The sequence below is a fragment of the Marmota marmota genome, unplaced genomic scaffold, assembly GCF_001458135.2.
Source record: "Marmota marmota marmota unplaced genomic scaffold, marMar, whole genome shotgun sequence".
NCBI lineage: Eukaryota > Metazoa > Chordata > Mammalia > Rodentia > Sciuridae > Marmota > Marmota marmota.
Window position 1 is genome coordinate 45144184 of NW_026000037.1, and position 26188 is coordinate 45170371.

Genomic DNA, 26188 nt, shown 5'->3' on the forward strand with positions numbered 1-26188 from the left:
GCAAACGAATTGAAATGAGGTGTTCTCTTGATTTTTGAAAAGGCAATTATTGATATTCTTAGTAGCTGCTAATATGGAAGTTTCTTACTAAAATTTAAAGGGTGGCAAAACAAAGTCTAGAAACCAGAAGCAAAGACACAAACTTTTATTCACAGCAAGCCAGACACAGCAGTTTTTTATTTAAATGTTAATATACAGAGATAGGTTCTACAAATTCTGTGTCTTCACCATAACATTATATTTACAGACAAATGAAGCTATTATTAATTTTTAATCAGATGACAACAAAAGAAAATAAAAGGTCGTGCAAGAAATATCAGCATTTGCACAATAAACCAATTTTCTTTTCTCTCAGATACCAGAGTTCTAACTGAACCTGGAATCACAATGACTCAGGTAAACCTCATGTGTAGTTACCAATGTGTGCCCTTAATCATGTCCCATGTGCCTTTCAAATATGTTGAGTATCCCTCACATAATCTGAAACAGGACCTTGTCTTTGCCAAGCTACAAAGACTTAAATCCCTGCCCTATTTCTCCAGGTAGCTTAACTCTGTGACGGCAGTAAGGGCAACACGTGCCAATGCTGAAGACGAGTGTCAGTGCTCTCTTGTAACCACTTTTCCCCATCCATGAACTTGAAGCATTTACCAATTGAACATACCCTAACATAGTCTCTGTTGACAAAATATTTCACAATTGGTTAATTGTCTGGTAAGAATACACAGCTAAAAAGACCAAAACACTATATACTGCAGCCCATAAGAGCCAGTTGCTTTGCCTTGTCACCTACCCATAGACCACCCATCTCCTTCAAGTTTCACAGGAATTCATCACCTCATTTAGAATAACTCAAAATGCAGGGTAAAGTGGACTAACAATATGGTCCTGTTCCATGATGGAAAACACAATACTGTACTTTGAAGTTAAGTAGAAAATCATAGGGGAAAGAAAATAGTTTCTATGTGGAACAATTTAAAGGCTCTAAATTAAATAGAAAATTGTCCTAGTGCACCCATCTCCTACCTAACATTATCAATAAAGATCTGACTTTCCTCATGTTGTCTCAAATGAAATCTGCAGGTTCTGTAGTAACTGTGAAATAGAATAAAAGGAGCACCTTGATCCTGAATAACATTGAGTCTTGCAAACACTAAATGGCAGTATTTAGTGGAAAAATATTATATAACCAGGAAGAATTAAAGAAGCTGCCATTAAGACATGTGGGATTTGTTACACATAAATAAGGAATAATCTAGAAGGAATAACTCAGGCTTTTTCACAAAATGAAAAAGAAATAAACAAAGGGCTGAATAGTACAATGAAGACTGTATTACACTCAGACAATAAGGAATTGTCTTTTTATTTGTGGAGCCAAAAGATATTTTTAACTGTGGCAACAGAAAGTTCAGGGTAATATATATGGAAACATGAAAAGAAACATTGTGGAACAAACTAAGTAAGAATATAAATATAGACTCTCTTTTCATAAATATTCAATACATTATTTGATGCATTGATTTGAGTGAAGCTCCACAAGTATAATTTTAAGTTTTTTTTATTTGGGCTGAGGTTCAGTGAATTACATATTCCCAACAACTATCAGAACTTTCTCACTAAAAATATATGCTCACACCCTACTTTAAAAATATTCTAAGATAATTATTTCCATTTTCATAGTAACTAGTACAGTTGTGACTAGCATTGTCTCAGGTTTCTAAGGAAATAAAATTATTCTGAGATCCTGTTAATAAGAGAAAGCATGATAATAGAGAGGGACATTCTCCGAAAACTGTGCTAAAATCATCATTTTTCTTTTTTATGACTTTAATTGTGCTAGACAAGATTTTGTTTTCAGTCACAAAAATACAACTATCCAATATAACTCCTTAGTCTATTGCCCACAATCTTCTAGCCCCTCCCTTTATCAACCTCACAATGGGTTTAATTCAGTTTGAAAGCATAAAGCCAACATTTAGCAAACAGAATTCTGCAATAGCTCTGCCTCTTAGTGAGAAAATTCAGTGAATGGTGACACTAGGAAGGTGGTCCATAGAATTTTCACTCACTAGATGCCAAGGAAAACCACTCAAGATGTTTTCTTTTATGGTAATAAGGCAAAGAATTTTTGAAAGTTTATTACCAGAGTCTATAAAAAACATGCTTAAAAGGAGGAGGACTCAGAGAAAGAAAGACACCAGAAGAAATACAGGAGTAATTTCAAATAGTTATCTCTTTGATTTGATGGCTACTTTTTCCAGCTTTGCTACTTTTAAAGCCAAATCATGCAAGAGTCCCCAGTGGGTCTGGCTCTTAATGCTTGTCACATAATGCTATATTAGTAAAGTTTTAAATAGCAAGTGCTCAAGAATGAATCTAAAGCTTTTTGATTTGAGGTTACCAGACTGAGTTTTGTCTAAGGTTATTTCCATATCATTCTACAGCAAAAAAAGACAATAAGCTTGCCTGTGTTTCAAGGGGGCGGGGGGCAGTAACTCAAGGCATAGAAACATTCCACTCAGGACAAATGGAATTAGCTTTTTCTTTAGTGGGTGTGAGAAATTCTCAGTTCCAGTTAGTTCATAAATGCATCATAGACTCGAATTCATCAATTCTTTGCTTGGTGTTTCCCTTCCTTATTTTCCGATAGGATATTGTATTGTATCTTGAATAAGCATTTCTGGAGATATCTCCCTTCTTTCCTAATGTTGGCTGCTCATCGGGTGTCACAGGTTGGGAGCTGGGGCTGCTCAGTGGGGAGTCCTCACTTGCATCGGTTTCTTCTTTAAATTGAGAACCTTCTTCATATTTTTTCTTGAATTCTATCACTCGAACTTCATCTTCATCATCATTGTAATCATCATCATTATCCTCAGGAGCTTCTTCATTCCAAACCTCTTCCTGCTCACCATGTTGAGAATGCAGCATGTCAACTTCGCTAGGTTTGCGAAATCCCAACCATTCAATTTGTGCTGCCTGGTGAGCTTTGTTCTTCCTATCCTCGTTTTCTCTCTCTTCTAGAGGTTGTTTGGCAATTCTTTCTTTTGGACTATTTATTTCCTGGTTACTGCGGCTCAGAGGAATCTTCTCCCACTGATGCCCTGTAGCAAAATCAATGGGTAGTTGAGATGTTCAGAGGTTCCAACATACTGAGGTGTTACTTTGTTTTTCTCTAAATTATTTTTCTGGACAATCAATTTCCAATGTGTGATTTATGGGATATGACTCTGGGCTACTTATATGTTCTACACAATCAAACATGCTTCATGGTCAAATTAGTTTGGAAAATAACTGCATTAAATACAGTTAAATAAGCTTCTTTGGAATTTATACGAGCCTTTAAAATGTTAATGAACATTGTAAATCTCCAGGAAAGGCTGCAACTCAACCTCGTTTGACTATGGAATTCTATTTTGTGTACCACTATATTTAGTGAGACTGATATCCCCTGAGAAACACTTAACTATACTCTAACTTGTCAAACTGGAAATATAATATATACAATAGAATGTTTGGACCTATTTCACACATACACAAACACAGCCCTAAAGGAAAATTTAAAAAAATAATGACTGCTTATGGTCACGCTCACAGTAGCAAACTTGGCATTTGATGCTTTCTTTCTCAGAGTTGCCCTAAGGTAGTCAGGTGTGGAAGGAAGAGCAAAGACCCTCATGTGGTCAGCACACAAGGCTGGCAACTTAGGCACCAAGCCCACCAAAGCCACAAAAAACAGTCTGAGACCTGCCCAGATTTTGAAATCATGCAGAGGTCATTGTTACATAATGCCACATTAGCCTGTATTTTAGGCATGTCCCAAACGACAAGCAATTGACACAAGTTATTTGTTATTGTGTAGTAACATTTAAAAGGCTTAAATGCACTGAAATTGTCATTTTTCAAACACCTAGATCATGTCAGTATACCTTCAATGATATTTATGGAACATGATAAGAATTAATTATAAGAAAGCAGAGGTTCTTTTCTTAGCTTTTGTCCCTGAACAGCTTCTGTGGGAAGCTTCAGTCTGTAATGTACAAGAATCAGAAAGGTCTGAGTTGGGTCCCTTGCTGGGCCTGGGCTCACCATCACCTTCTAACACCATTAGATCCTATATCTAAGTAAGGTGAGAGGCAATTTTGTTCTCTTTGTTCTTTCCCTTTACAATTCTCCCTGAAAGTTGTTCATAAGTCCATTTCATCCAAAGTTTTTAGTTTCCTTTCCTTTCATTTTTTTATTTTTATTTTATTTTTTTTACTGTAGGAATTAAGACTATAATCTTACAAAAAAAGGGGGGGATTGTCACTCCACATTAAATATACAGCTGCAATCAGTTCATTGGCATCCAGTCAATATTCTTTTCATTGCATATAAGTATACATTAGAATGTTTGCTCTAATATCAAGCTTTGTTTTGTTTTTTCCAGAAGAACCAAAGAAACTGACATTTTTATTCATATTCAGGACTCAGGCATGGATTATCACCAGTGAAATTACTTGAATTTAAGTTATAGTTTTTCCCCAATATTTTTAGCATTTTTATCCAGGAGCATTGCCTTTCAGGATTTTTTTTAGCTCTTTGCCATAGTGAAAATAAAAGACACCAAACCTCTTGCTCTGTCATAGAGGAAAAAAAGCACACAGTCCATGTTTCATCAGACAAGGACTCATTCAGGGACAAATTCAGTGATAAGACCATATAGCATTAAATAGAGTCTGCTTTCATTCTCCATTTAGTCAAATTGGAAGATTCTAAAAAACTATCGACTATAGTGGGTCTTCTGAATAGAAATTTGAAGGTGGCTCTGGATGGAAGACTGTGATCCCTGCCTCCAATGGCTTATTCCATTGGAAGCAAAAAGACTAAAGCAAAGAATGTATTGAGTTCATTTTGTGGGATCTTAAGTTTTATAAGTTATCTCTGATAAAGTATTAGCTTGACAATAACTATTATTTGCTACCTTTTCCCTTAAGTATCTATGTATTGGTCAGCAGACAGTTTGAGAGTTGTCCAGCAAAGGGAGGAAGTCCAAGAAATTGCCAAACACCTCCAGTCTGCCTGAATATTTGCAATTTTATGTGGAGTTCTAATATTTCAACCAGTAGTCTTTTCAATATTTTGCCTGTTAAGGTTCAAAGCTAAATTAGTTATGTCTAACAAACTGGTTTAAATTTCTAGATAAGATGTTTATAGGGGCAGGAGAGGAAAAAAATGATTAATTGATAGATTTTATTGGGTACTTTATTTGAAAGCTGCTTGAATGTATGTGTCTTCTTAGAAGTAATGTCTAAAGGATTTTGTGTCTTGTGGCCTATTCAGTTTAATAAAAATTAAATATTTGTCACTTCAATGTTCTCTTTATTTCCCCATTTACTTAAAGAACAAAATTAAAATTAACTTCATCACAATAGAAGCTTTCTTTGACAAGAAACAGTTCACCATTTTGTACTTATATCAGAGGCCTAGAATTTTCCTATAGAGCAAATCAATTTACAAAGTTACTTTAAACTGTCTGTCAATAATTGTCTTTTAGGGTAAACCTATTTTTGAAACATTTACATTTCACAAGGTGCCTGGCAAAGATTTGGAGACACCAGATTAAAAAAGAAAGGTTGATTAAGTGGGCTAACACATTAAGACACAGATATCGAATTGGTATGCCAATCAGTTGTACCAATCCATGCAATTTTAGTCTTGAGTCATCTGGAATGCTTCCTGTGGTGGAACCGACAGATAAGTCAAGACTCTCTTATCTGCCTATTGCAGCCTTGAGATTGTGAAGTCAGTGCCTCAATTGCTTTTTCAACATTTTACTCACACAACATCCCATGTGAAAACTGTCATCATATCCAGTCAAACAATTTCTGTGTAGAAAACTCTAGTTCCCATTACCTTCTCTGAATGTCATTTCTTCAGCACTTGTTTCTTGGAGAGACAGATCTGTGATAGCCTTATGAACAATAAAGAGGTGATCTTCTGGGTTTTCTGTGGGGGGGAAATACAAGTATTATAACATGATATATATATATATATATATATATATATATAGAGAGAGAGAGAGAGAGAGAGAGCGCTCAAGGGATGTAAATTTAGACTCTAGGTAGATTTTTAAATTTTTAATTATGATTATTAAAACTAACCATTTAACTTCTGATTTTTAACTGATTTCATTAATTTATATAGCAATTAATTTATTTACTGATATTCTCTCCCTTTATGCTTATATAAGATAGAATCATGAATGCAGACCTCTTTAGTTATGTATGACAGGAGATTACAAAATTCTGAATTCTCTTTGTTCAGTAATAATATTAAATCACAGTAGTTAACATTTCACTAACACTTAGTAATTCTTGCCACTATCCTACAAATGTAGTAAAGATTCTTCTGCTTTCTTCTAGTGGGAAAAAAAAAAAGCAGGCACAAGAAGACAAAGAAAATTGTCCAAGATCATAGAGCTATCAAATACACAAGCCCCAGAGGTAGAGGTTCAGTTATTATGTCATGCAGCCCTAGTAGAATAGGGAACTACAGTTCTTCCTCATTCCTATAATAGCAGTTTATTTAAAACAAACAAACAAACAAACAAACAAACAAAAACACCTGAGTGAGCCTATAAGCAAAACTACTAAAGTGAGGAAAAAGGGAAATAGTTTACCTTTTAGAATCTTCTCATCCATGGAACAGTTGAGTAGAATGTTCCCTTGTGATTTTCCTCTTTCTTCCTGATTTCCTTTTGTGGGCACATCTTCAGGACCTGGTTCAACCCTGTAGTCTGGTGGGGTCCGGTCCATATCAGTTGCATCCTCATTGATTTTAGTGGTAGGTTGCTGAACAGTTTCAGGAAGACTATCCCCATTACACTCAGCCCCACTAAATGTCCCAGGAACATCTGTCATGATGTACCCTGGAATCCAATTTGGAAAGAGCTTTGGAGAAACTGAGCAAATCCTCTCTTTGCTCTCAAATCCTACAGTTTCAACTCTGACTCTAAAAATACAAATTATTCACTTTGGTACATAATGATGAGATTCTTTTCCTAAAGGTGTCCAGACAGAGTTTAGAATAAATGCAATAGGATTTGCCAGGAGCCTGTAAGCAACCATCTAGCCAATCACCACATCCTTTGTTGCTCAGCAGTCCCCACTTGCAGAATTAATGTCACCCTTTTGATTTACATAAACAAACAATCTGAGGCAATCAGGCTTTTGTGTTGGCATGTAGAGGGGGACTTTCAGCTTGTCAGTCCCCCTCTGGGAACAGAGATTTTTGTCCCTTTCCATAATGGCCCTTTGTAATTTTCCTGGTAACAGGAGCCACAATTGTTCCCCAGCTTTAATCCAGAGAGAATGACCACCTTGAGGCATATTAGTTCTGTGTCACCAGCTTAACATATCCAAACGGATTTTGTTCAAGTAAAACCTCTGCTATTTTATAGGGCACAATGGCATCGTTTCTTATTTATCAAAGAATAAAAACAGCTTATCGAAAACCTGTAAACAGGATAACTTTATTGTAAATGATTTTGGCAGCAGATTTCATGGTGTGCTTTCAGGAGGTCAAGAAGGGACCTCAGAGAAAAACAAAAATGTTACCAACTTGCTAATACCAAAAATTACACAATTTTAGAGGCATTCACTTTGTCTCTATCTTTTCATCCTCTAGTTTATTTATGTCTGCTGGAGCCCAAATCATTCTTTTAAGACCTTTACAAATTTCTCCCTGAAGTTTCCCTTTTCCTAATCAGAATTATTTCTACATTCCAGCTGGTATTATGTGATCCTGGTAAAATGATAGAGCACCAATACAGTCTGCCCATGGGGAAAATGGTGATTAGTTAAAGCATTGCTACCAGCCCCGCCCCCCAGGCTTTTTTAAAGGTATTAATTGTTTTTCCTGTTTGAATCCACATGGTAGCAAATGATTCCAGAGCTTAAGCCTACACTGCTGGCTGTGTAGAGTGCCATCCCTTCCTCATAGCCAAGCCCTTCCCTGACCCCCAGGACTTGAACAGGACTCCAGCCACACATTATTTTTTCCCTTCTGACTACTCTTTGCAGATATAATGAAAGAGTAATTGTTCAATTATCTATGTAATGTCTTTCACCAACTAAAACCTAACCTTCATCTGGAAAGGAATATGTTAACTTGCTAACCTGTCTCCCCAACATGTATCTACTGGTAAATTAGGTAGGCACTCGACTTTTTAAATTTATGTATATCTATATATCTATATTTATATATTTAACGAGTTTACTCCTGAGAGAATACATTTCAGATCTTTTTAATAAGAAGGTATAAAGAATAAGGGTAGAGTAGTAATTGTAAATTTCTCACCTTTAAAATTGTGCCTAGGGCTAGCCTATTAGGGTCTAAATCAGGAATGACAAATGAAGTGCACTGTTCATCATCCCCACTTCTGTGTCCTTGGATGCATCTCTAATAGATCCTAAAACTTCTTCCTCCCTTGGCATCACCAGTTGTTCTATCCAGCACACAAATCATTTGATTGTTTTCAATTTCTTCAACAAACACTGTATAACACTTATATGTGAGCCACTGTTCGGTTTCCCAAATAGTAATAAGTTCTATCTTCATAACAGCTCTGTGAGACAGGTACCATTATTATCCCATTTTACAAACTAGAAAAACAGAGCACAGAAAGATCAAGGAATGTACTCAAAGTCACACAGCTAGTAAGTCTACTGATAGGAATTTGCACCATTAATGAAGCCAAGTGACTTCCCTGACCTGTGTCCCAGAGATCTCTGGGCCAGAGGTAATATAGGGATCCAGAATTCCCTGTGGCAACAGAGAGAGCTGGAGCCATAAGAGGGCAGCAGAAGGCCTGAGGCAGGATAAAGACTGTCCAGGAGAAACTGCCTTGCAGACAATGTTGGGAAAGTGTCCTTTGAAGAAGCTCAACTCGTAAGCCTATGAATGAGAAAATACTGATGGAATCATACTAATATCCTTGAGGGCAGAAAATGGCATTAATTCAACCGAATGCCCAGCTATGTACATAGAAATATAGAAATCCTTTCATTAACTTTGAGGAACCTGTCTCCAATCCCTACCAATAAAACTGGCAAGAATTTAGAGAGTTTGGGACAACTGATCTCCCACTTTAGATTTCTCTTACCCTGTAGCAAGTGCAACATATACTTACAGACTTGCTTTAATGATCATTTATTTATGTATTTATTTATTTATAAAATGTTCTCTTTGTAATGCTATACTTTGACTCTTTCATGGAATTAGAATTATTTCAGATCCAGAAAGTAAAAAAAAATGATCCAGAATTCTCTTTGACTTGGCAAACTATTGTATTTACAAAAAAAAAAAAAGCAACAACTCTATAAATGGTGTTATGCTGACCTGCAAAATAACAGAGGTCAGGCAAATGGTTCTAACATGTTATTTTCTTACAATAAGGTGGCAACATGAGACACAGTTAGCAGCAAGATGATTCTAACCACCAAATAAAACACAGGTTATTCTGTCTATAAAGAGGTAAGTTGTTTTTAACAGCCAATAACTTAAGAAAATATGTTGGAATTTCCACTAATAAACCTTTAATTCAAATATTATTCCATAATATCTACTGTATAAAAAGATGACTTTTGAAAATACAATTTCCTGGAGTATTTGAATTATTCTACTTAGTATTCATAATGGTAATTGGTAAAATTGTAACCATTATTAAATTTATAAAAAATACAATAATGGAATCTAAAGTGTCAAAATAAAATTATTAACAATTGTCCAATGTCAAATGCTTGAAGTTAAGTCTATATAAGGTCCATAAATGGGATTTGGGGAGAAGTAATAAAATCCTAATCCTTAATAATATGTGGGAAAACAGGAAATGGAGAATATCATGCTAAGTGAAATAAGTCAAAATCAGAAACCCACAGGTCAAATATTTTCTCTCATATGCAGAAGCTAGAGTAAAAGGAAGGAAGGAAAGGAGAAAGAAAGAATAGGATAACATAAAGAACCAATCAAATATAAATTAAGAGATGAGCAAAAGGAAAACTAGTAGAATAGAGAAAAGAGAATGGGAAGGGGAGGGAAAAGTGGGAGGGAAAAAGGGATGATCGCTGGAAGAAATGACGGTAGGCATCTGGTGAGGACTGGAGGAATATTTGACTCTGAACAAAGGAGCAACATGTAGGACCCTGCAGCCAAGATGAGTGGAACTGAGAAATGGGGATGGAGAATTCTAAGCAAGAATGAAGTGACTCCTCCAAAAGGAGGACAAATGAGCATTTCTATCAGTGACCCCTATAGTGGTCAAGAGGAGGGAGTCAGCCTGCTCCTTTGTAACCTTTGGCAAGTATAAGAATCAGGCCTCTCTGAAGTATGGATTACAGAAATTCATGAAAACAATCGTTTTTCTGTTTGCTTGCTTGCTTGTCGGCAGTGCTGTGGATCAAACCCAGGCCATGCTAAGCAAGTGTTCTACCATGAGCTACATGTCCAATCCCAAAGAATCTTAAACTCTATGAATTTATCAGATCATATAATAGCTAATTCCAGAGTTGGCTTCATACTTGTTTTGATCCAAGGATTTAAACAATATTACAGGTAATCCATTACTCTTGATCACAAGGAAACTACATATTTGGAGGTACTAGACCTGAGGTTTAGTCTTTTTCTGGGTACCTCTAGCAGAATGTAGTAGGCTAAATGATGACCACTCTCAAACATATTCACATCCTAATTCCCAGAACCTGTTAAGTGTTCCCTTCTGTGGCAAAAGAGATTTTATAGATGTGATTAAATCAAGAATCTTGAGATGAGGAGATTATCCTGGATTTGGGGATTGGATAGAGTCACAAGTGGGTGTGAAAAAGGAGGCAGAAAGGTCAAGGTAGTAGATGTGACCTGGAAGAAGAACTTTGAAGTGACATGAGGAAGAGATGATGAGCCTACAGATCAGGGCAGCCTCCTGAAGCTGGAAACACAGGGGAATGTCTTTCCAGTGTTTTCTCCCTTGAATATTCTCAATAAAATATAGCCCTGACAACACCTTGATTTTAGACTTCTAACTGAAGTCTAAAACTGAATGAGAATAAATATTTCCTGTTTTTAAGCCATTAAAATTTGTGGTAATTAGTTACAGCAATAATAGGATGCTAATAGACTGAGTCTCCTACATCTCTGTCTTCATTTTCAGTGACTGGCTAGGGGCAGAAAATTCAGGTTTCCAACCATTTACAGGATACATATTTTTAAATTCCAGCCATCTTGAATTGCTTCCTTTTGACCAAAAGGGTCTCTCTTAACAAGACTGTATTTTCTTCTCCCTCAGCTTTCCAGTAGTTCTTGTCTGAAATTTGTAGAAGGTTACTAAAAGCTGCAAGAAAATCACAAACTCTCTAGCACCCTGATGTTTTTCTAACAAATCTAAAATTCAGTCTTCATCAGGAAATGGTATGAATCAAGATATATGAAGAGGGCTGGGGATGTAGCTCAGTGGTAGAGAGTTTTCCTAGCATACATGAGAATCTGGATTCAATCCCAAGTCCTGGAAAAAAAAAAATCAAGAAAAAAATGTATAGCAATTGTGGAATCGTGGTTAGCTTTACCGTCAAGGATGGGCAAAATGATCTCTGCTTCTCATTGCTCCTCTATTGATCCAATCCCATCATTTAAGGTCTACAGTATGTAAACCATTCATGATATCTTTTCTTTTTCTCCTTCTTTTGTATGCAATGTTTCATTGTTTGAAAGTGAAAGAGATTCAATCCAAAACAAATTCAGCAAAAGTAGGACTTATTCTGACTTCTGAAATGTTCTCTATCCTTCTCTCCTCTATTTCATCACTCCCATTATTTTACTCCCCTATATATTAGATTTTTCTCAAGCAGGTCCTTCCTAAGTCATGATAAACATTCTGCTGACAACTCTAAACTCATATTATGAAAATAACTAGTGATGCAAAAGAAGAGAACATTTCTTTATCATTAATTCCAGCCAAAGTCCCTGAGATAGCCCTCAATGAGCTACTTTTGAATATTTGTTAATCCCTGAACCAACAAGAGCTGAGACTTATGGAGATAGATATTCCAATTGTCCATTTCTAGGACAAGTATCCACTCCTGAGCAGATAAACGTTCATAGAAAATGAAAATGACTGTAGATCAAACAAACAAGTAATAGGCATCTACTAAGTAAGAGATTCAGATCCCTCATCTGATAAAGGTAGATGTTAATACGATATGCCTTTTTAAATTGTTGTAAAAATTAAATGAGTTAATTCATGGAAAGTATTTATCATAGCATGCAGTAGTAGGCATTTTTTTCAATATTTGTTTTTATGGTTTTATTGTTTTGTTATTATTATTATTATTACCACTAACTATGCAGCATTGGCAATGTCACAACCTACCTGGGCTACATCCATTCACCGGCTGATAGGAATGATGACACATACCTTGTACCATGACAATTTAGAATTAATGTGGACAGGCATGTAATAGAGACCCACGAATACTAAATATTACTTGTAATGTTATTTGAGAAGTGTCCTGAAGGAATAAGATAGCATTAGCTCATCTACATATGCATGAATATTTTTACAAGTGACACTCTGAAACTTGACTTCTGAGATGGGTCAAAGGTAGATTATGAAAGAGCTCTTTTTACTCTTTTAGGAGGGAATATTGATTCTGAGATATGTCTCAGTGGCTTGTTTCAGGGGATTCTGCAAACAATGGCAGCACGTGTTTTATTTAATAACACACGCCCTGTTTAATAACATGACTCCATCTTCTTATCTTTGTATGGCCATTATAAATACCACAGTGCATTGACTCAGCAGAAATTGACCCCATGAGAGTCTGTCCTAACAGGACAATATACAGATCTTGACCCCCAGATCTCTCTCACACAATAATCCATGCAAATAAAGCATGAATTATATTTTAAAAAGTACTGTAGCAATTGTAGAGATAAGAATGGGAGAAATGCCCATAAAATAAAATCATTTCACTCTCTTGCCATAATTTTAAGTACATTATCCTATATGCATAAGGAGTGTCCCCAGTGAACTGGGCTGTCTGGAGCTTTTAACTAGGCAATTATAATTCTGCTTTACTTACAATGGGATTTTTTTTTAATCTCGTTTAATGGAAAGAATGATTTCTCTATTCACAGAGACTCCACAGTGTTAAATAGATAGAAGTGGAATTTGTATGGGTGCTTATAAAAGCACAGAAAGTATTTTGAACTGTGTAGGCATAAACATTCTTTGGTAGTTTTAAAGTACTTTCTAATCTTCCTAGGGAAGCAGAGCTGTATGCAAGTAATATCACTGTCTGCATCTCCCCTCCCAAATTGTTTTGAATGTCACTAGGAGTGAAGGAAACATGTTGTTTTTTCAGAGGAGAAAGGCAAGAAAATAATTAAACACATTTTACCTTAAGGAAAAAGGAAACAGAAAAAGCAAATCTGCTACGGGTCTGCTTTTGCAAGAAAGTGATAGTGATGTGACTGTGAACAAAGGCAATTTTTCTTAGGATGCCTCTGATAGTTTAGTTGAGTAAACTTTGTCTTTGGAAAACAGGAAAAAATTCACATGCTGTCAGTGAGAAAATAAATTCAGATATACCAAGATCTTTTTTAAAACCTTTGTGTTTAACCCAAGAGAAGAATGTTGGGCAGCTGTGAAGATTCTACTGACTTTTGGATGGGGAGGGCAATGATTTTAAACCTCTGTTCAATGATGAGCTTACACACTGCCAAGAAGCTGAAGCCAGACAGGAAATGCAGTCCAGGAGCCATGCTATCAGAAGACAAACCTGTGTAGAAAAGCAACATCCTCAGTGGGATCTATGTTATAAATTAAGTTTAGGCTCCCAGAATTATTCATCTGGAAAATAGTAGCAGTCATCTGACTCATCTCCCACCTCCATTTGCCAATCCTCGATCTCCTAAATCCTCTGTCTCCCACTTCCATCCATCATTCCTACTAACACCCAATTAATATTCTGAGAGCAAGCTTCTAAAAGAACAATTGAGAGACCATAAGTCTCATAATACATTGGTTCACAGTAAGCGTTCAATAAAAAATGAACTTCTAATAAATTTGCTATTTGCCAAAATCCTTCACACACACACACACACACACACACACACACACACACACACACACACAATACAGACTTAAATACTCATGTTTTGTACTTCTTTAAGTACAAACTCCTTATGACATGACCCAGCTGCTTTTCAAGTTTTTCACCCCATTTTTCCAAGTTCCTCTAGCTACTCAACAGTGAACTATTCTTGTCACAGTGAACTATTCTGTATTACCAAATATGGTCACATTTCCATGTCTTGGCTTATCTTCTCCTTGTATCTTAAACATCTGCCCCACCTCTGGTGCCCAAATCACCTAACATCCTTCTCAGTGCCTCTATTCAAGCCAAAGCCACATGTCAAAGCCCATCCCAAATCAAACATTACATCTTCTATAAATTGCCTTATGACACTTTTACCCAAAGGCTCTATTTGTACTTTTGAGCTACCTTAGCAGTTTATCTTTATGTCGTTTTAATGACACCTCATTACTTTGCCTTGGTTTACACAATTTTACAAAATTTTACATAATCACCATGCTACCAGAAAAGCTTATGTTGCAATTCAAAGACCTCGATTTAAATCTTAGTTCTGCCATGGAAATTCTGTATGAACTTAAGCAAATTCCTTAACTTTTCAGTCTCAGGGTATTTGAATAATGCCTACTTCACAGAGTTTTTAAAATACTAAATTATATGGCAAAAATCTATGTGGATCACCTGATACAGTGACTGACACTTAGCAGGAGCTCTATAATTGTAACAGTGTTATTTGTCAGTATATTATCACATCCTTGCAGACTTCATAGGATTAATTTTTGCTTTTCTGCATGGACAAACAGCACCTGCTTCATGGTTTGTGTTATATATTCTTTGAGTTGGCAATAACTAGAATTTTCCAGTATTAGAATATGACAGTAAATTCATTTGAAAATATCCCTGGCCTCATTTTCCATTCTTCTATTATAATCTGTTTCATCTGTTGAACTAAATATTAAAGATCCAAGATCCAAGCATTGGGTTGTTACAGTGTGTGGGATTATAATGTGGACTCAGATGATGCCACCTACTGGCATACAGAGAATGAGTTATAAACTCTGTCCCCGAGGTCTTCGATTTTCAAAACATAGGGATCTTCACCCACCCTTCTGGCTGTTTACTAGACATACTTGCTCAGTGGAATATGCAGTTGGTTAATGCAGTCTTCATGCAAAGGGGGTTCTGCATCAGCCCTGAGTAACTTGAAGGAGAATATTCACATTTTCCAGGGCAGAAACTCTCAACAGAGGAGCAGCTTGTGCTCAGACAGGATGCACAATGTTTGACTCTTTAGGAACATCAAATTCACTCCAGGAAGACTTGATTCCATCCCCAAATTCCATCTACAATGTGCCCTCACCAACATATCTTGAACAAACCATTTAACCCAGGAATTCTGGAAGCCACAATCCCTGATCTGAAAAACTAAGCTCAAACTAGAAGCTGCCCTTTGAGGCCTTGAGTGAGGATTTAATAAGATCATACCCAGGACGCTCAGTAGTTGGTGTATAATATTTGAGTTACCAAAGTGAGTAATCAAAAGCAGTGCAAGCTTGTTTGCTCAGTTGTCTTCAAAGTGCAGTTTGCCTCAGAATCCTCGGGGCACCTCATTTAAAATAGATATTTCTAGAAAAAAAAATCCAGATATTCTGATTTTATTGAAGCCCAGAATGTGCATCATAAACAAGTACCTAGATATTTCTGGTTCACATTCTAATGAAAAATAGCATGCTTCATAATTTCCAATCCATAATAAAAGACAGCAACAGTCTTGGAGGAAAAATTTTTTTTCATTCATATTACTTTAGAACTTATAGCTTCGGGACAAATAAACTTTGGGGAATAACAGTAATAATAATAAGGACCACTCTACAGCATTTATAATGTGACAATCACTGGTCAAAGAGCTTTTCATTTAGAGTTTTTAAATCTTCACAACAACTTTTTGAGACAGGTTCTCTTTTTTCTTGTCATTTTATAGATGAGGAAAATAAAACACAGAAGGTTTAGGTTACTTGTCAAAGTTAATTGTCTGGTAAAAGACAGAGCCAGGAATTGAACCAGAGACTGCTGTCCACCACAAATTTGTACTTTCATTAAAAACATAGCAAAATTAACTGACTAAAACATATAGAATTCTTCAAAATAAAGGGCCATATTTTCTGTTGCACTTTTCTATCTAATGGTGGCTCTAGGGAAAAATAACTTCTACGACAGTCACAAACAATTTTTTTAATGCATTCTACTATAATAAGTGTGTATGTAGTGTGTGTGTATCCTTTAGTATTTTTTTAATTGAAATGATTTATGCTTCTTCCTTTACTGTATTCCAATGTTAAATCCCCTTGTTAACAATACTTTAGTCTGATATTCATGGACACAGTTTTGCAAAAATCTTTATATTTGCTTGCATTTCTAATAAAAAGTCACCTGCCTAATAAAACCAATCCATCCTTTCTAATAGTGAACATTTAGAAAGACCAAATGGATGAAGAAGTCCTAGGCAATCTCTATTAAAGGCGAGTTTTGAGAATACTAACTAATATGAACCAGGAACCCTAATGATCACACTTCGTTTTTACCACGTATCGTCAGTGATACAACTTAATGGTTATATCTCCCAGGGTATGTTGTCATGGTGTTTTATAGTTGAGAATAAAATTCATGCCTAGTGCAGGCTTTTGTGACCAATTTTAAGAGATAACTTGCCACCCTTTCCTTCCATAATCCTGAAGAAGAGGAAAACGAGAGAGATAATAGTAGGAATCAGAACTCATAGTCACCCTTGAAGGGAAATCAGTATCCATCCAGCAATGATTTGTCTTCTATCATTGATCTCTCTTGGTTATTTTGCATAGAGTGTGTGTTCCAGTATTCATATGGCCTCATCACCCATTATTCATTTGATGTGGTTGAGGCACATCAATTTAGGGTCAGTGATATAATTGTAAACTTTTCAAAGGCAACACCTGGATCACAGGTATCTGACCACCGCCTTGCCATGGGTTTAGAAAACTGGAGCTGAGTAAGAACCTGGGTCTTTGCATGGCACACAGAGAGCTAGCACAGGCCTGCAGCCAAATGTGCACTTCATAAGTGTTTATGAATTAACAGAGTACTTTGACCACCCTCCCCTTTTATACCTCAAAAAACCTCAACCTCAAAGAGGTGGAGTTCTAGGAGGCAGAAGTGAAATCATAAGAAAGTTGAGGAGGCCAGGTAAGCCAAACACATCTGGCTGTTCCTTTCCCTTCCTTTTGCTCTCTTTCTCATCCTTATTTCTCTGTCTCTGAATCTTTCTTACCTGCCTTTGGTTCCTTCTTCACTAAATTAATTGGCCTTAATATGTAACTGAAATATGTTTATATGTTGAATTAAGGAAAATTTGAATATTTAAAGGCTCTTCATAAAAAAATAAGCTTCCTATGGTTTGAGATGCTCTGTACTTTTCTGTAATAGTGAACTGCTTTTATGTCTTTGTTGGTGTTAGTGGTCCTCAGGGTTGAAGGGTTTTCGAGTGATAGTCTAACTTACCTGCACCCTGTCTTGCTAGCTAATTTGTGTAATTTTCTGTTCTCATTTTTCTTCAGCGCTGCCCATGGGAATAAATTATATAAAGTAGATAATTAGTTCATAGAAGTGCCAGAATTACCACTGAGAACATATGCCTCTCAGTCATAGGACCAAAAATGTTCAGAGTTCATGAATCTGCCAGTTTATATAGATACTGTTGCTCCTGCTTTAATTCATCTTCAGACTGGCTAATCACATTCTTCATATCTTTATGTACATTGGCAATTATATGAGAATTGAGGGCTGGGCATAGTGGTACATGCCTATAATCCCAGAAACTCGAGAGACTGAAGCAGGAGGATTGCAGGCCAGCCTCAGCAATTAAGCAAGGCCCTAGGCAACTTAGTGAGATCCTGTCTTAAAACAAAAAATAAAAAGGGCTGAGGATGTGGCTCAGTGGTTAAGCCTCCCTGGGTTCAATCCCTGGTATCAGGGAAAAAAAAAAAAAGAATTGAAGACTTCCAGATGCAGGTCCAATATGTAACAAGGTTGGAAATCATTGCTTCCATTGTTACAACAATAACAACAACAACAAAAAAAGCTGGATAAACTGAAAATCAATGACTTTTCTTAGAACCATCAGGAAATTGAAGCTTCAGGGTAAAATGTTGTCCCAAATTCTTCAAAGATCAGTTCATTCAGAGAGATACAGTTTTACAGAAGTTTTTGAAGCCATAAAATCTTAGGAACACTCAAGAGTAATTATAACAAATTGCTGGAAGCTGAATGTGGGCCAATATAAGAGGAGAAAAAACTCATGGGGTCAGATTCTTAAGGGTACCCACATGCATTTCTGGGATTTACTTTCAAGAATCTGGCCAGGTTCTCATAGTGAAAATCTGAGGAAGATCCTCTCCTAGATCTGATGGACAAATGGGAAGAGTAATTATTATGATCACCCCAGAATAACAAAGGCCTACTTTCCAAGGAAGACTTTCCCTAAGTCTTATTCTAGTAGACGAAGGGCATTCCTCTTTCTCCAGCTTTCTCTAGCTTTCCAGTTCCACATAAGGGGGAAATGAAAAAGCTATTGCACTGAAGAAACACTTATAAAAGTAACAGTTCACAAACACAGGCCCCCAAATCCCAAGGACAAATTCAGTAATAAAAGTATTGAATGCTTCCCTTTCCCCACACATTTCTACCACATCTGCAGGGCTCCAATGTAATAATAGTGTGTTACAGCTGAAAAAGCTATAAGAAAGATTTTTTTTTCCCTGAGGAGAAGTACTTAACAAAGTCCAAAGTCAAGAAGGGAAACAAAATCAAGAAAGAATTTGAAGCCTCTGGCACCAGTGAATATTAAATCTAGCCCAACTCTTGGACAAATAACATAAATCCTTCTAGTAGGGACCTCTTTGCTTACTTATCTATTTGCCTATCTACATTTGAACAAAAAATTACCAAGTATTCCAAGAGGAAAAACAAAACAATCAATCAAACAAAAACAACAACAAAAATACTCTCTGAAGAGAACAATCATCAGACTCAAACTCAGATGTGACACAAATGTTGAAATGATCAGAGATTTTTGTAGTAACAATTTTGATTAATATGTTAAGAGCATTAACTGAAAAAGTAAGCAACATACAATAAATAGATGCATAATGTAAGCAGATTGATGAAAGTCCTAAGAATCAAAAGAATGCAATCAAAATGAACAGCCCTCTAGAAGAAATGAATAATGTTTTTAATGAGCTCATTAGTAGACACAACACAGTTAAAAAAACAATCAGTGATCTTGAAGATGGATCAGTAGCAACTTCCCATACTGAAAAGTGAAGAGAAAAAAAAATGGAAAATAAACAAAAACCAACAACAGCAAAACCCAAAACATCTAAGAACTGTAAAGAGCATTTAAAAAGATATAAAACACATAGAGATCTGAGATCATTGGAATTGGAATTGGAATACAAGATGTATCAAAAACCAAAATAAAACCAGAATGGAGCAGAAGAAGCCATTGAAATAATAATAGCCAAGAACTTTCCAGGAAGATTAGAGAATTCTAAGCAAGATTAATACCCAAAACATAACAAAACACCTAGTCGTATCATATACTCAAACTGAGAAAAACAAACACAGAAAGAGAAAATCATGAAAATAGCTCTTGAATGGAATAAGAATTTCAGCGGATTTCTCATAAGAAATTATTCAAGCAAGAAGAAAGTAGGAAAAAAATTAAGTGTTGAAATTATCCTTCAACAGTGATGGAGATATAAAGACTTTCTCAGACAAATAAAAACTAAGAGATTTCATCACCAGCAGACGTGCCCTGCACTGAATGTTAAATATGAAAAAATTCTGAGAAGCAACATTAAAAACCTCATTTTGGGATGATATCATTTTGCTAAATAGCCCTTATTCAGACACATGGAAACTATTTTCTAATTGGGTATTTATTATTGCATTAAACCCATTCCTCTCCATTATTTCCTCAGAAATTTAATGGAACCTTGAGTATGTACAATGTAAGAGTATGCTTGTGGAATACTGGATACACTAATTCAAAAGGCAATATTTTTTTGCTAAAGAACAAATGGATGTTATTCGATCATGAAAAGATCTTCGTGAACTCTCACTGGATCCACTTCCAGGTTTTCATGAATTATCTCTTTAAATCCATTCTGGAACCTTTCCCAAATTTATCTAAAGCTCAGCAATCTGGAATGTCAGAAAAGAGCCACTTTTTCCTTCTTTTGCCATGTGAATCTGCATTTGCATTTTCCTACCTTCCCTTTTTCCTTTATCCTTCAAATTTTTTCATACATCACTGTCTTCATTTGCACTTCATATCATACTGTGGGGTTAATGCTCATAAAGGGGGAAACCTGAACTCATTTCTAGCAGTAGCATTATCTCTTATAACATTTTATCCCAACCTCAACTCTATTTCTCCTTATCAATGTTCACTCCACACAATTTAGTGTAGAAGTCAGTCTCTTTCACAGAAAATACGAAGCAACATAGATATGAATGTGTTCTACTCCTTATATTATCCATCAGCATTAATCCAAAACCATAGCACGGGGCCTATTCCTTCAATGATCCTACTTTTGTCCTAAAACAAACTAAGATCTCTTGATTATACTTATTGAGTAAGGTCCAACCCATTTTGGACCTTACTCTTTCTAACTATGGTCTTTAGATCTTTGCTTCCCCCTTTATTGCCACCTTATATTTTTTCATTAAGAGAACTTGTTTCCATTGCTGTGATTCTAAGATCATTGGACAGTCCAGTACAGTTTCTATATAGCTGACCAGGGTCAAATCTCTTCCTTCTCTATACCTTTATTTCCCTGTATGCAAAACCAGATGAATAAAATTCATTTGTCAAAATAGGTTACTCTTGAAATAAATCCTTAGGAAAGATTAAATATTTCTCTAATTAATAAAATGCCTATTGTCAGTATACTAATATAAGGAAATATGAACTTCTTATATCTTGATAAAAATACTTTGTAACTTCTAATATTACTTTTCTGAGATATTTAACAATAAAGAAACTTGAAATAATAGTTGTATATTGCATGAGACAGTGATATATAACAGTAATATAATGAGTGTATAGGAAAAAGGGGATTTTGATCATCAAAAATTTGGGTTTGTGTGTCTAACATTGACTAAACACAGGGGTTGTTTTAATTTCTTTGTGCCTTTGTTTCCTCATCTTTAAAATTAGGTTAATAAATAAATATGGTGTTACTCTTGTAAGACTGAGAAAAGATACATACATGAATTTGAACTTGCAGGCCAGAAGAGTGAATTTCAAGTGTGAAATATGATTTTAGATGACTATTGAACATCCATTAAATTATGTATAAGGAAATGCACTTCAATATTCTTTTAACCCTTATAATTATGTAAAGAAGAAAAATCTCTATTTGGTACTAGTATGTTTTGATCCCTTTCTAGCTCTATTTATTCTCTCTTTTAAGTATGAGAGACTAGACCACAGGTTTCCCTTTGGCATGCAACAGTATATTTCTAGAATTTAACTACATTATTTTGTTTAATTATACTTATTTTACAATTACCTTGTATTATAGCAGGTAATGTTTGTTTGCAAGCTTCCTTCTTTCCAAATAAATTTATTAAATAGAAATCTGATTTGTGTCAATCCAATAGAGGTAGTGTGAGGTTTGGCAAAAATAATACAGTTAGTATACAACAAATTGTGGTAACACTCAATAGTATAATGTACACATTTTCAAACGAATTAAACTGGTATTTTCTATGAAGTCATATTTTACTAATTATTATTAAGAAAAAATAAGTCTGAAAATTTTTTTGTACAGGTTCCTAAACTTGATTCCCAAGCTTTGTGCACAGAATTTTTAAAAAATTTATTAGTTAATAGAATATGAAACTCGCATTTTATATCTAACTTTTATCTCTTTTAAGTTAGGGATAAACTTATTCTTATCTCATAGGTCCTACAGCAGCTATCAGAGTTCTGAGTAAACAGGTGTTGTTAAGAAAATATTTACATGATGAATTGACATTTAGGTGTGTCAGGAAAGTTTGTATCTGATATGTCTCTCCAGTTCCTCTCCAAACACTTCCAGGTGTCAACACTCAGGAAAATTCCACTCCTAATTCTAGCTCTTGACTGAAATTATAGCTCAAATAATAGAGAGACCACTCTGACTCTCAGAATCCTTAGCTCTTTGTCATTTCCATAATTGTAAGCAGGCTGTGTGATATCCAAGTCTCCATCAAGGAATACACCTTTCTTCATGGTTTATACACACTAAACTTCTCTATGACACTACAGTGTCTTCTTTATCCCATCCCAGCTGAGACCTTGCTCCCCATTACCATGGCAATGCATGTCTTATAAAAAGAGAATTTATCAACAGTCATAAGTGAGAACTTTTGACATTTCTGTTCACAGACCTCATTCCTATCCATGTCCTCTACTTGTGGATGACTGACGTTTTAATGTGAAACTTAAATCCTATATAACCAACAGGAAACCACTTACATTCTAATGTAACCACTTACATTCAAATCACAAAGAATTTCTCAAAGTCTTAAGCTAAATAAAAAGAATCCAAAATATTTCTTGGAACCTCATCCTTCGGGAAGAAGCATTATTTACCATTAAAATATATAAAAGGAAAATCATTTTTGTCAACAGCAGTTCACCTAGTAAGTGTTGATGCTTTGGGTCTGAGTGAAAAAATAAAAATAAAAGAAAGAAAGAAATGAAAATCAAAAGCTAAAGAGGAAATCAAGCCAACATTAGATTTAAAACCCTCGGTCCTTAAAGCTAAGTTAGTAGAGATCACACCAATTCCATTTGATTGTTTCTTCTTTAAGGCAACATAATCCTCTCAACTAGTACTGTGCTTTTACTTGTCTTTGACTCTTAGTGTTAAAGCTCTTCATAAAGAAAAAGCAAGAACTTTATCATTTCTCCATGATAGTAGCATAGTCATAACATAAACATAAATCTTTTTTTAAATTATAATTTGTTATATATGTGAACAGAATGCAATTCAAATAGAGTACATTTTTTTCATGTCTCTGGTTGTACACAAAGGAGAGTCACACCATTCATGTTTTCATACATGAATGTTTTCATACATGTTTTCACTCTCCCCTTTGCCCTATCTAAAGTTTGTCTATTCTTCCCACACTGCCCCCAATCCCCATATGAATCAGCATCCTTATATCAGAGAAGACATTCAGCATTTGATTTTGGGGGATTGGCTTAACTTCTTAGCATCATATTCTCCAACTCCATTCATTTACCTGCAAATGCCATGATTTTATTCTCTTTATTGCTGAGTAATATTCCATTGTGTATATATACCACATTCTTTATCCATTCATCTACTGAAGGGTATCTAAGTTGGTTCCACAATTTAACTATTGTGAATTGTGCTGCTATAAACATTGATGTGACTGCATCACTGTAGTATGTTGTTTTTAAGTCCTTTGGGTATAAATGAAGGAATGGAATAGTTGGGTCAAATGGTGGTTCCATTTCCAGTTTTCCAAGGAATCTCAATATGGCTTTCCATATTGGCTGCACTGATTTGCAGTCCCACCAGCAATGTATGAGTGTGCCTTTTGTCCCATATCCTTGTCAACACTTGTTTGGATTCTTAATAGCTGCCATTCTGAATGGAGTGTTTTTGATTTTTAGAGTGGGTTTGATTGGCATTTCTCTACTTGTTAGCGATGCTGAACATTTTTTTCATATATTTGTTGATTGATTGCATATCATCTTCTGAGAAGTGTCTGTTCAGTTCCTTGACCCACTTATAGATTGGCTTATTTATTTTTTTGGTGTTAAGAATTTTGAGTTCTTTATATATCCTACAGATTAGTGCTCTATCTGATGTGCATGTGGTAAAAATTTGCTCCCATTCTGTAGGCTCTCTGTTCACTTCACTGGTTGTTTCTTTTGCTGAGAAGAAGCTTTTTAATTTGAATCCATCTCATTTATTGATTCTTTATTTTAATTCTTGTGCTTCAGGAGTCTTATTAAGGAAGTTAGGGCCTAATTCAACATGATGAAGATTTGTGCCTACTTTTTCTTCTATTGGGTGATATTGTCAAAATGACCATACTACCAAAAGCACTATACAGATTTAATGCAATTCAAATCAAAATCCCAATGACATTTCTCATAGAAATATAAAAAGCAGTCTTGAAATTCATCTGGAAAAATAAGAGACCCAGAATAGCTAAAGCAATCCTTAGCAAGAAGAGTGAAGCAGGTGGCATCACTGTACTAGACCTTTAAACTATATATACAGAGTAATAGTAACGAAAACATCATGGTACTGGCACCAAAATAGACTTGTAGACCAGTGGTACAGAATAGAGGACACAGAGATAAACCCACATAATTAGAGTTATCTTATATTAGACAAAGTTGCCAAAAACATGCATTGGAGAAAAGATAGCCTATTCAACAAATGGTGCTGGGAAAACTGGAAATCCATTTGCAACAAAATGAAATTAAACCCCTCTCTCTCTCACCATGCACAAAACTCAACTCATAGTGGATCAGGGACCTAGGAAAACAAATCTTTTGAGTCACATAAGACTAAATTTATCTGATTAACTATTTAATTTTCATGGCACCACACAGGAAGAAAAACTCCTGGGAATAGGTACAAAAGGAAAACAGATCAGGGGGGCATATCTAAGAAAATGAGGACAATATGGAAAAGCCTATATCTTATAGATCAATTTAGGATTAGATGGAGGTGTTCAAAATTAATTCTGTCTCCTCCAAAATTTGCCAGTATAATTCACAGAGAGAGAGAGAGAGAGAGAGAGAGAGCAGTTATTTGTCAAAATAGTGTAATTTATGGTATGAAAGTATGGGTCTAATGCAGTTTCTTTCTTTAAGATTAAAATCATAAAGGATACTTGGAGGCACACAGGATAGGAATACAGATTTCCCATTTATGATTCAATAGGATTGAGCTCACTTTATTCCCTATACTGCTTATGGGTAATGTGTACCTATATAGTACTCCACAGCAGTGATACCCAGGGCAGGGACTACAAAGGAGAGGAAAGTATGGAATCACAGTTATTTCAAAAGTTCTTCTGATAGACATGAGTTCCATCTGTAGATTTTTCTCTAGACTAATTATTTCAGGGAGAAAGCAATGAGAAAATAAAACGGATTCTGGCACTCCAAATGATTGTGTGTGTGTGTGTGTGAGTGTGTGTGTGTGTGTGTGTGTGTTTAATGTGATGTCTTGACCACATTTTCGCATCCCAGTTGTTTCCTGCCTTCCCCATCTTGCTCATTTCTGGGTTACTGCATGTCACAGCTGAATGGGGCAACTGGGACTCTGTTCTGGGACTTCCCCAGACACCTGGGCAAGAGACACAAGGATGCTATGCTATTTTTGTATGAACACAGGGCTCCCTGAAACAGAGAAGAAGTATTTTCATGCATTTTATAATTCTTTCGATTTCTACCAAAGACAAAATAGGAAGAGCCAAAAAAAAAAAGGAAAAATAAAACCTGAAAAAGTTTTGAAAATATCAATCAAGAGCACTTTGACTGAGAGATAGGGTTGAGACAATCAAAAGAAAGTCCAAAAAGCCCTAGATCCAAGTTGATACTCTCAAAAGAGTGGGAAAGGGTTAGAGAGGGGAATGACACGTGATACAGGGCAAAGGAGGCAAGGTCCATGTGACTGGCAAGAATCCTTAAGAAACAGCTGTTGAACCGAAGCAAAACCAGCTGCCAATGTGGAATTCCAATTCAATATAGAATAGAAGAGTAAAATAATCCTAAATAAAAATACATGTTGTAGTCAGGTAGGTGGCACACACCTATAATCCCAGGAACTCAGGAGGGCAAGGCAGGATCACAAGTTCAAAGCCAGCCTCAGCAACTTAGCAAGGCCCTAAGCAGCTTAACAAGACCCTGTCACAAAAAAAAAAAAAAAAAAAAAAAAAAAAAAAAAAAAAAAAAAAAAAAAAAAAAAAAAAAAAAAAAGGGGGGG

General features: G+C 35.6%; 1 protein-coding gene and 1 non-coding gene across 2 annotated transcripts; one reads left to right on the forward strand and one right to left on the reverse strand.

The window, feature by feature from the left end:
• Positions 1 to 1483: 1483 nt before the first annotated feature.
• Ermn (ermin) lies at positions 1484 to 7138 on the reverse strand. Its single transcript, XM_015479195.2, has 3 exons — positions 6659 to 7138; positions 5893 to 5985; positions 1484 to 3101 (listed from the first exon to the last, which is right to left on the reverse strand). Exons 1-3 carry the CDS (start codon positions 6897 to 6899, stop codon positions 2581 to 2583), a joined length of 855 nt encoding a protein of 284 aa, XP_015334681.1. The 5' UTR covers positions 6900 to 7138; the 3' UTR covers positions 1484 to 2580.
• A 15673-nt stretch (positions 7139 to 22811) lies between these two features.
• On the forward strand, positions 22812 to 22879 carry LOC125619501. Its single transcript, XR_007351052.1, has one exon. It is a non-coding gene; the product is annotated as a small nucleolar RNA SNORD56 (small nucleolar RNA).
• The last annotated feature ends 3309 nt before the right edge of the window (positions 22880 to 26188 follow it).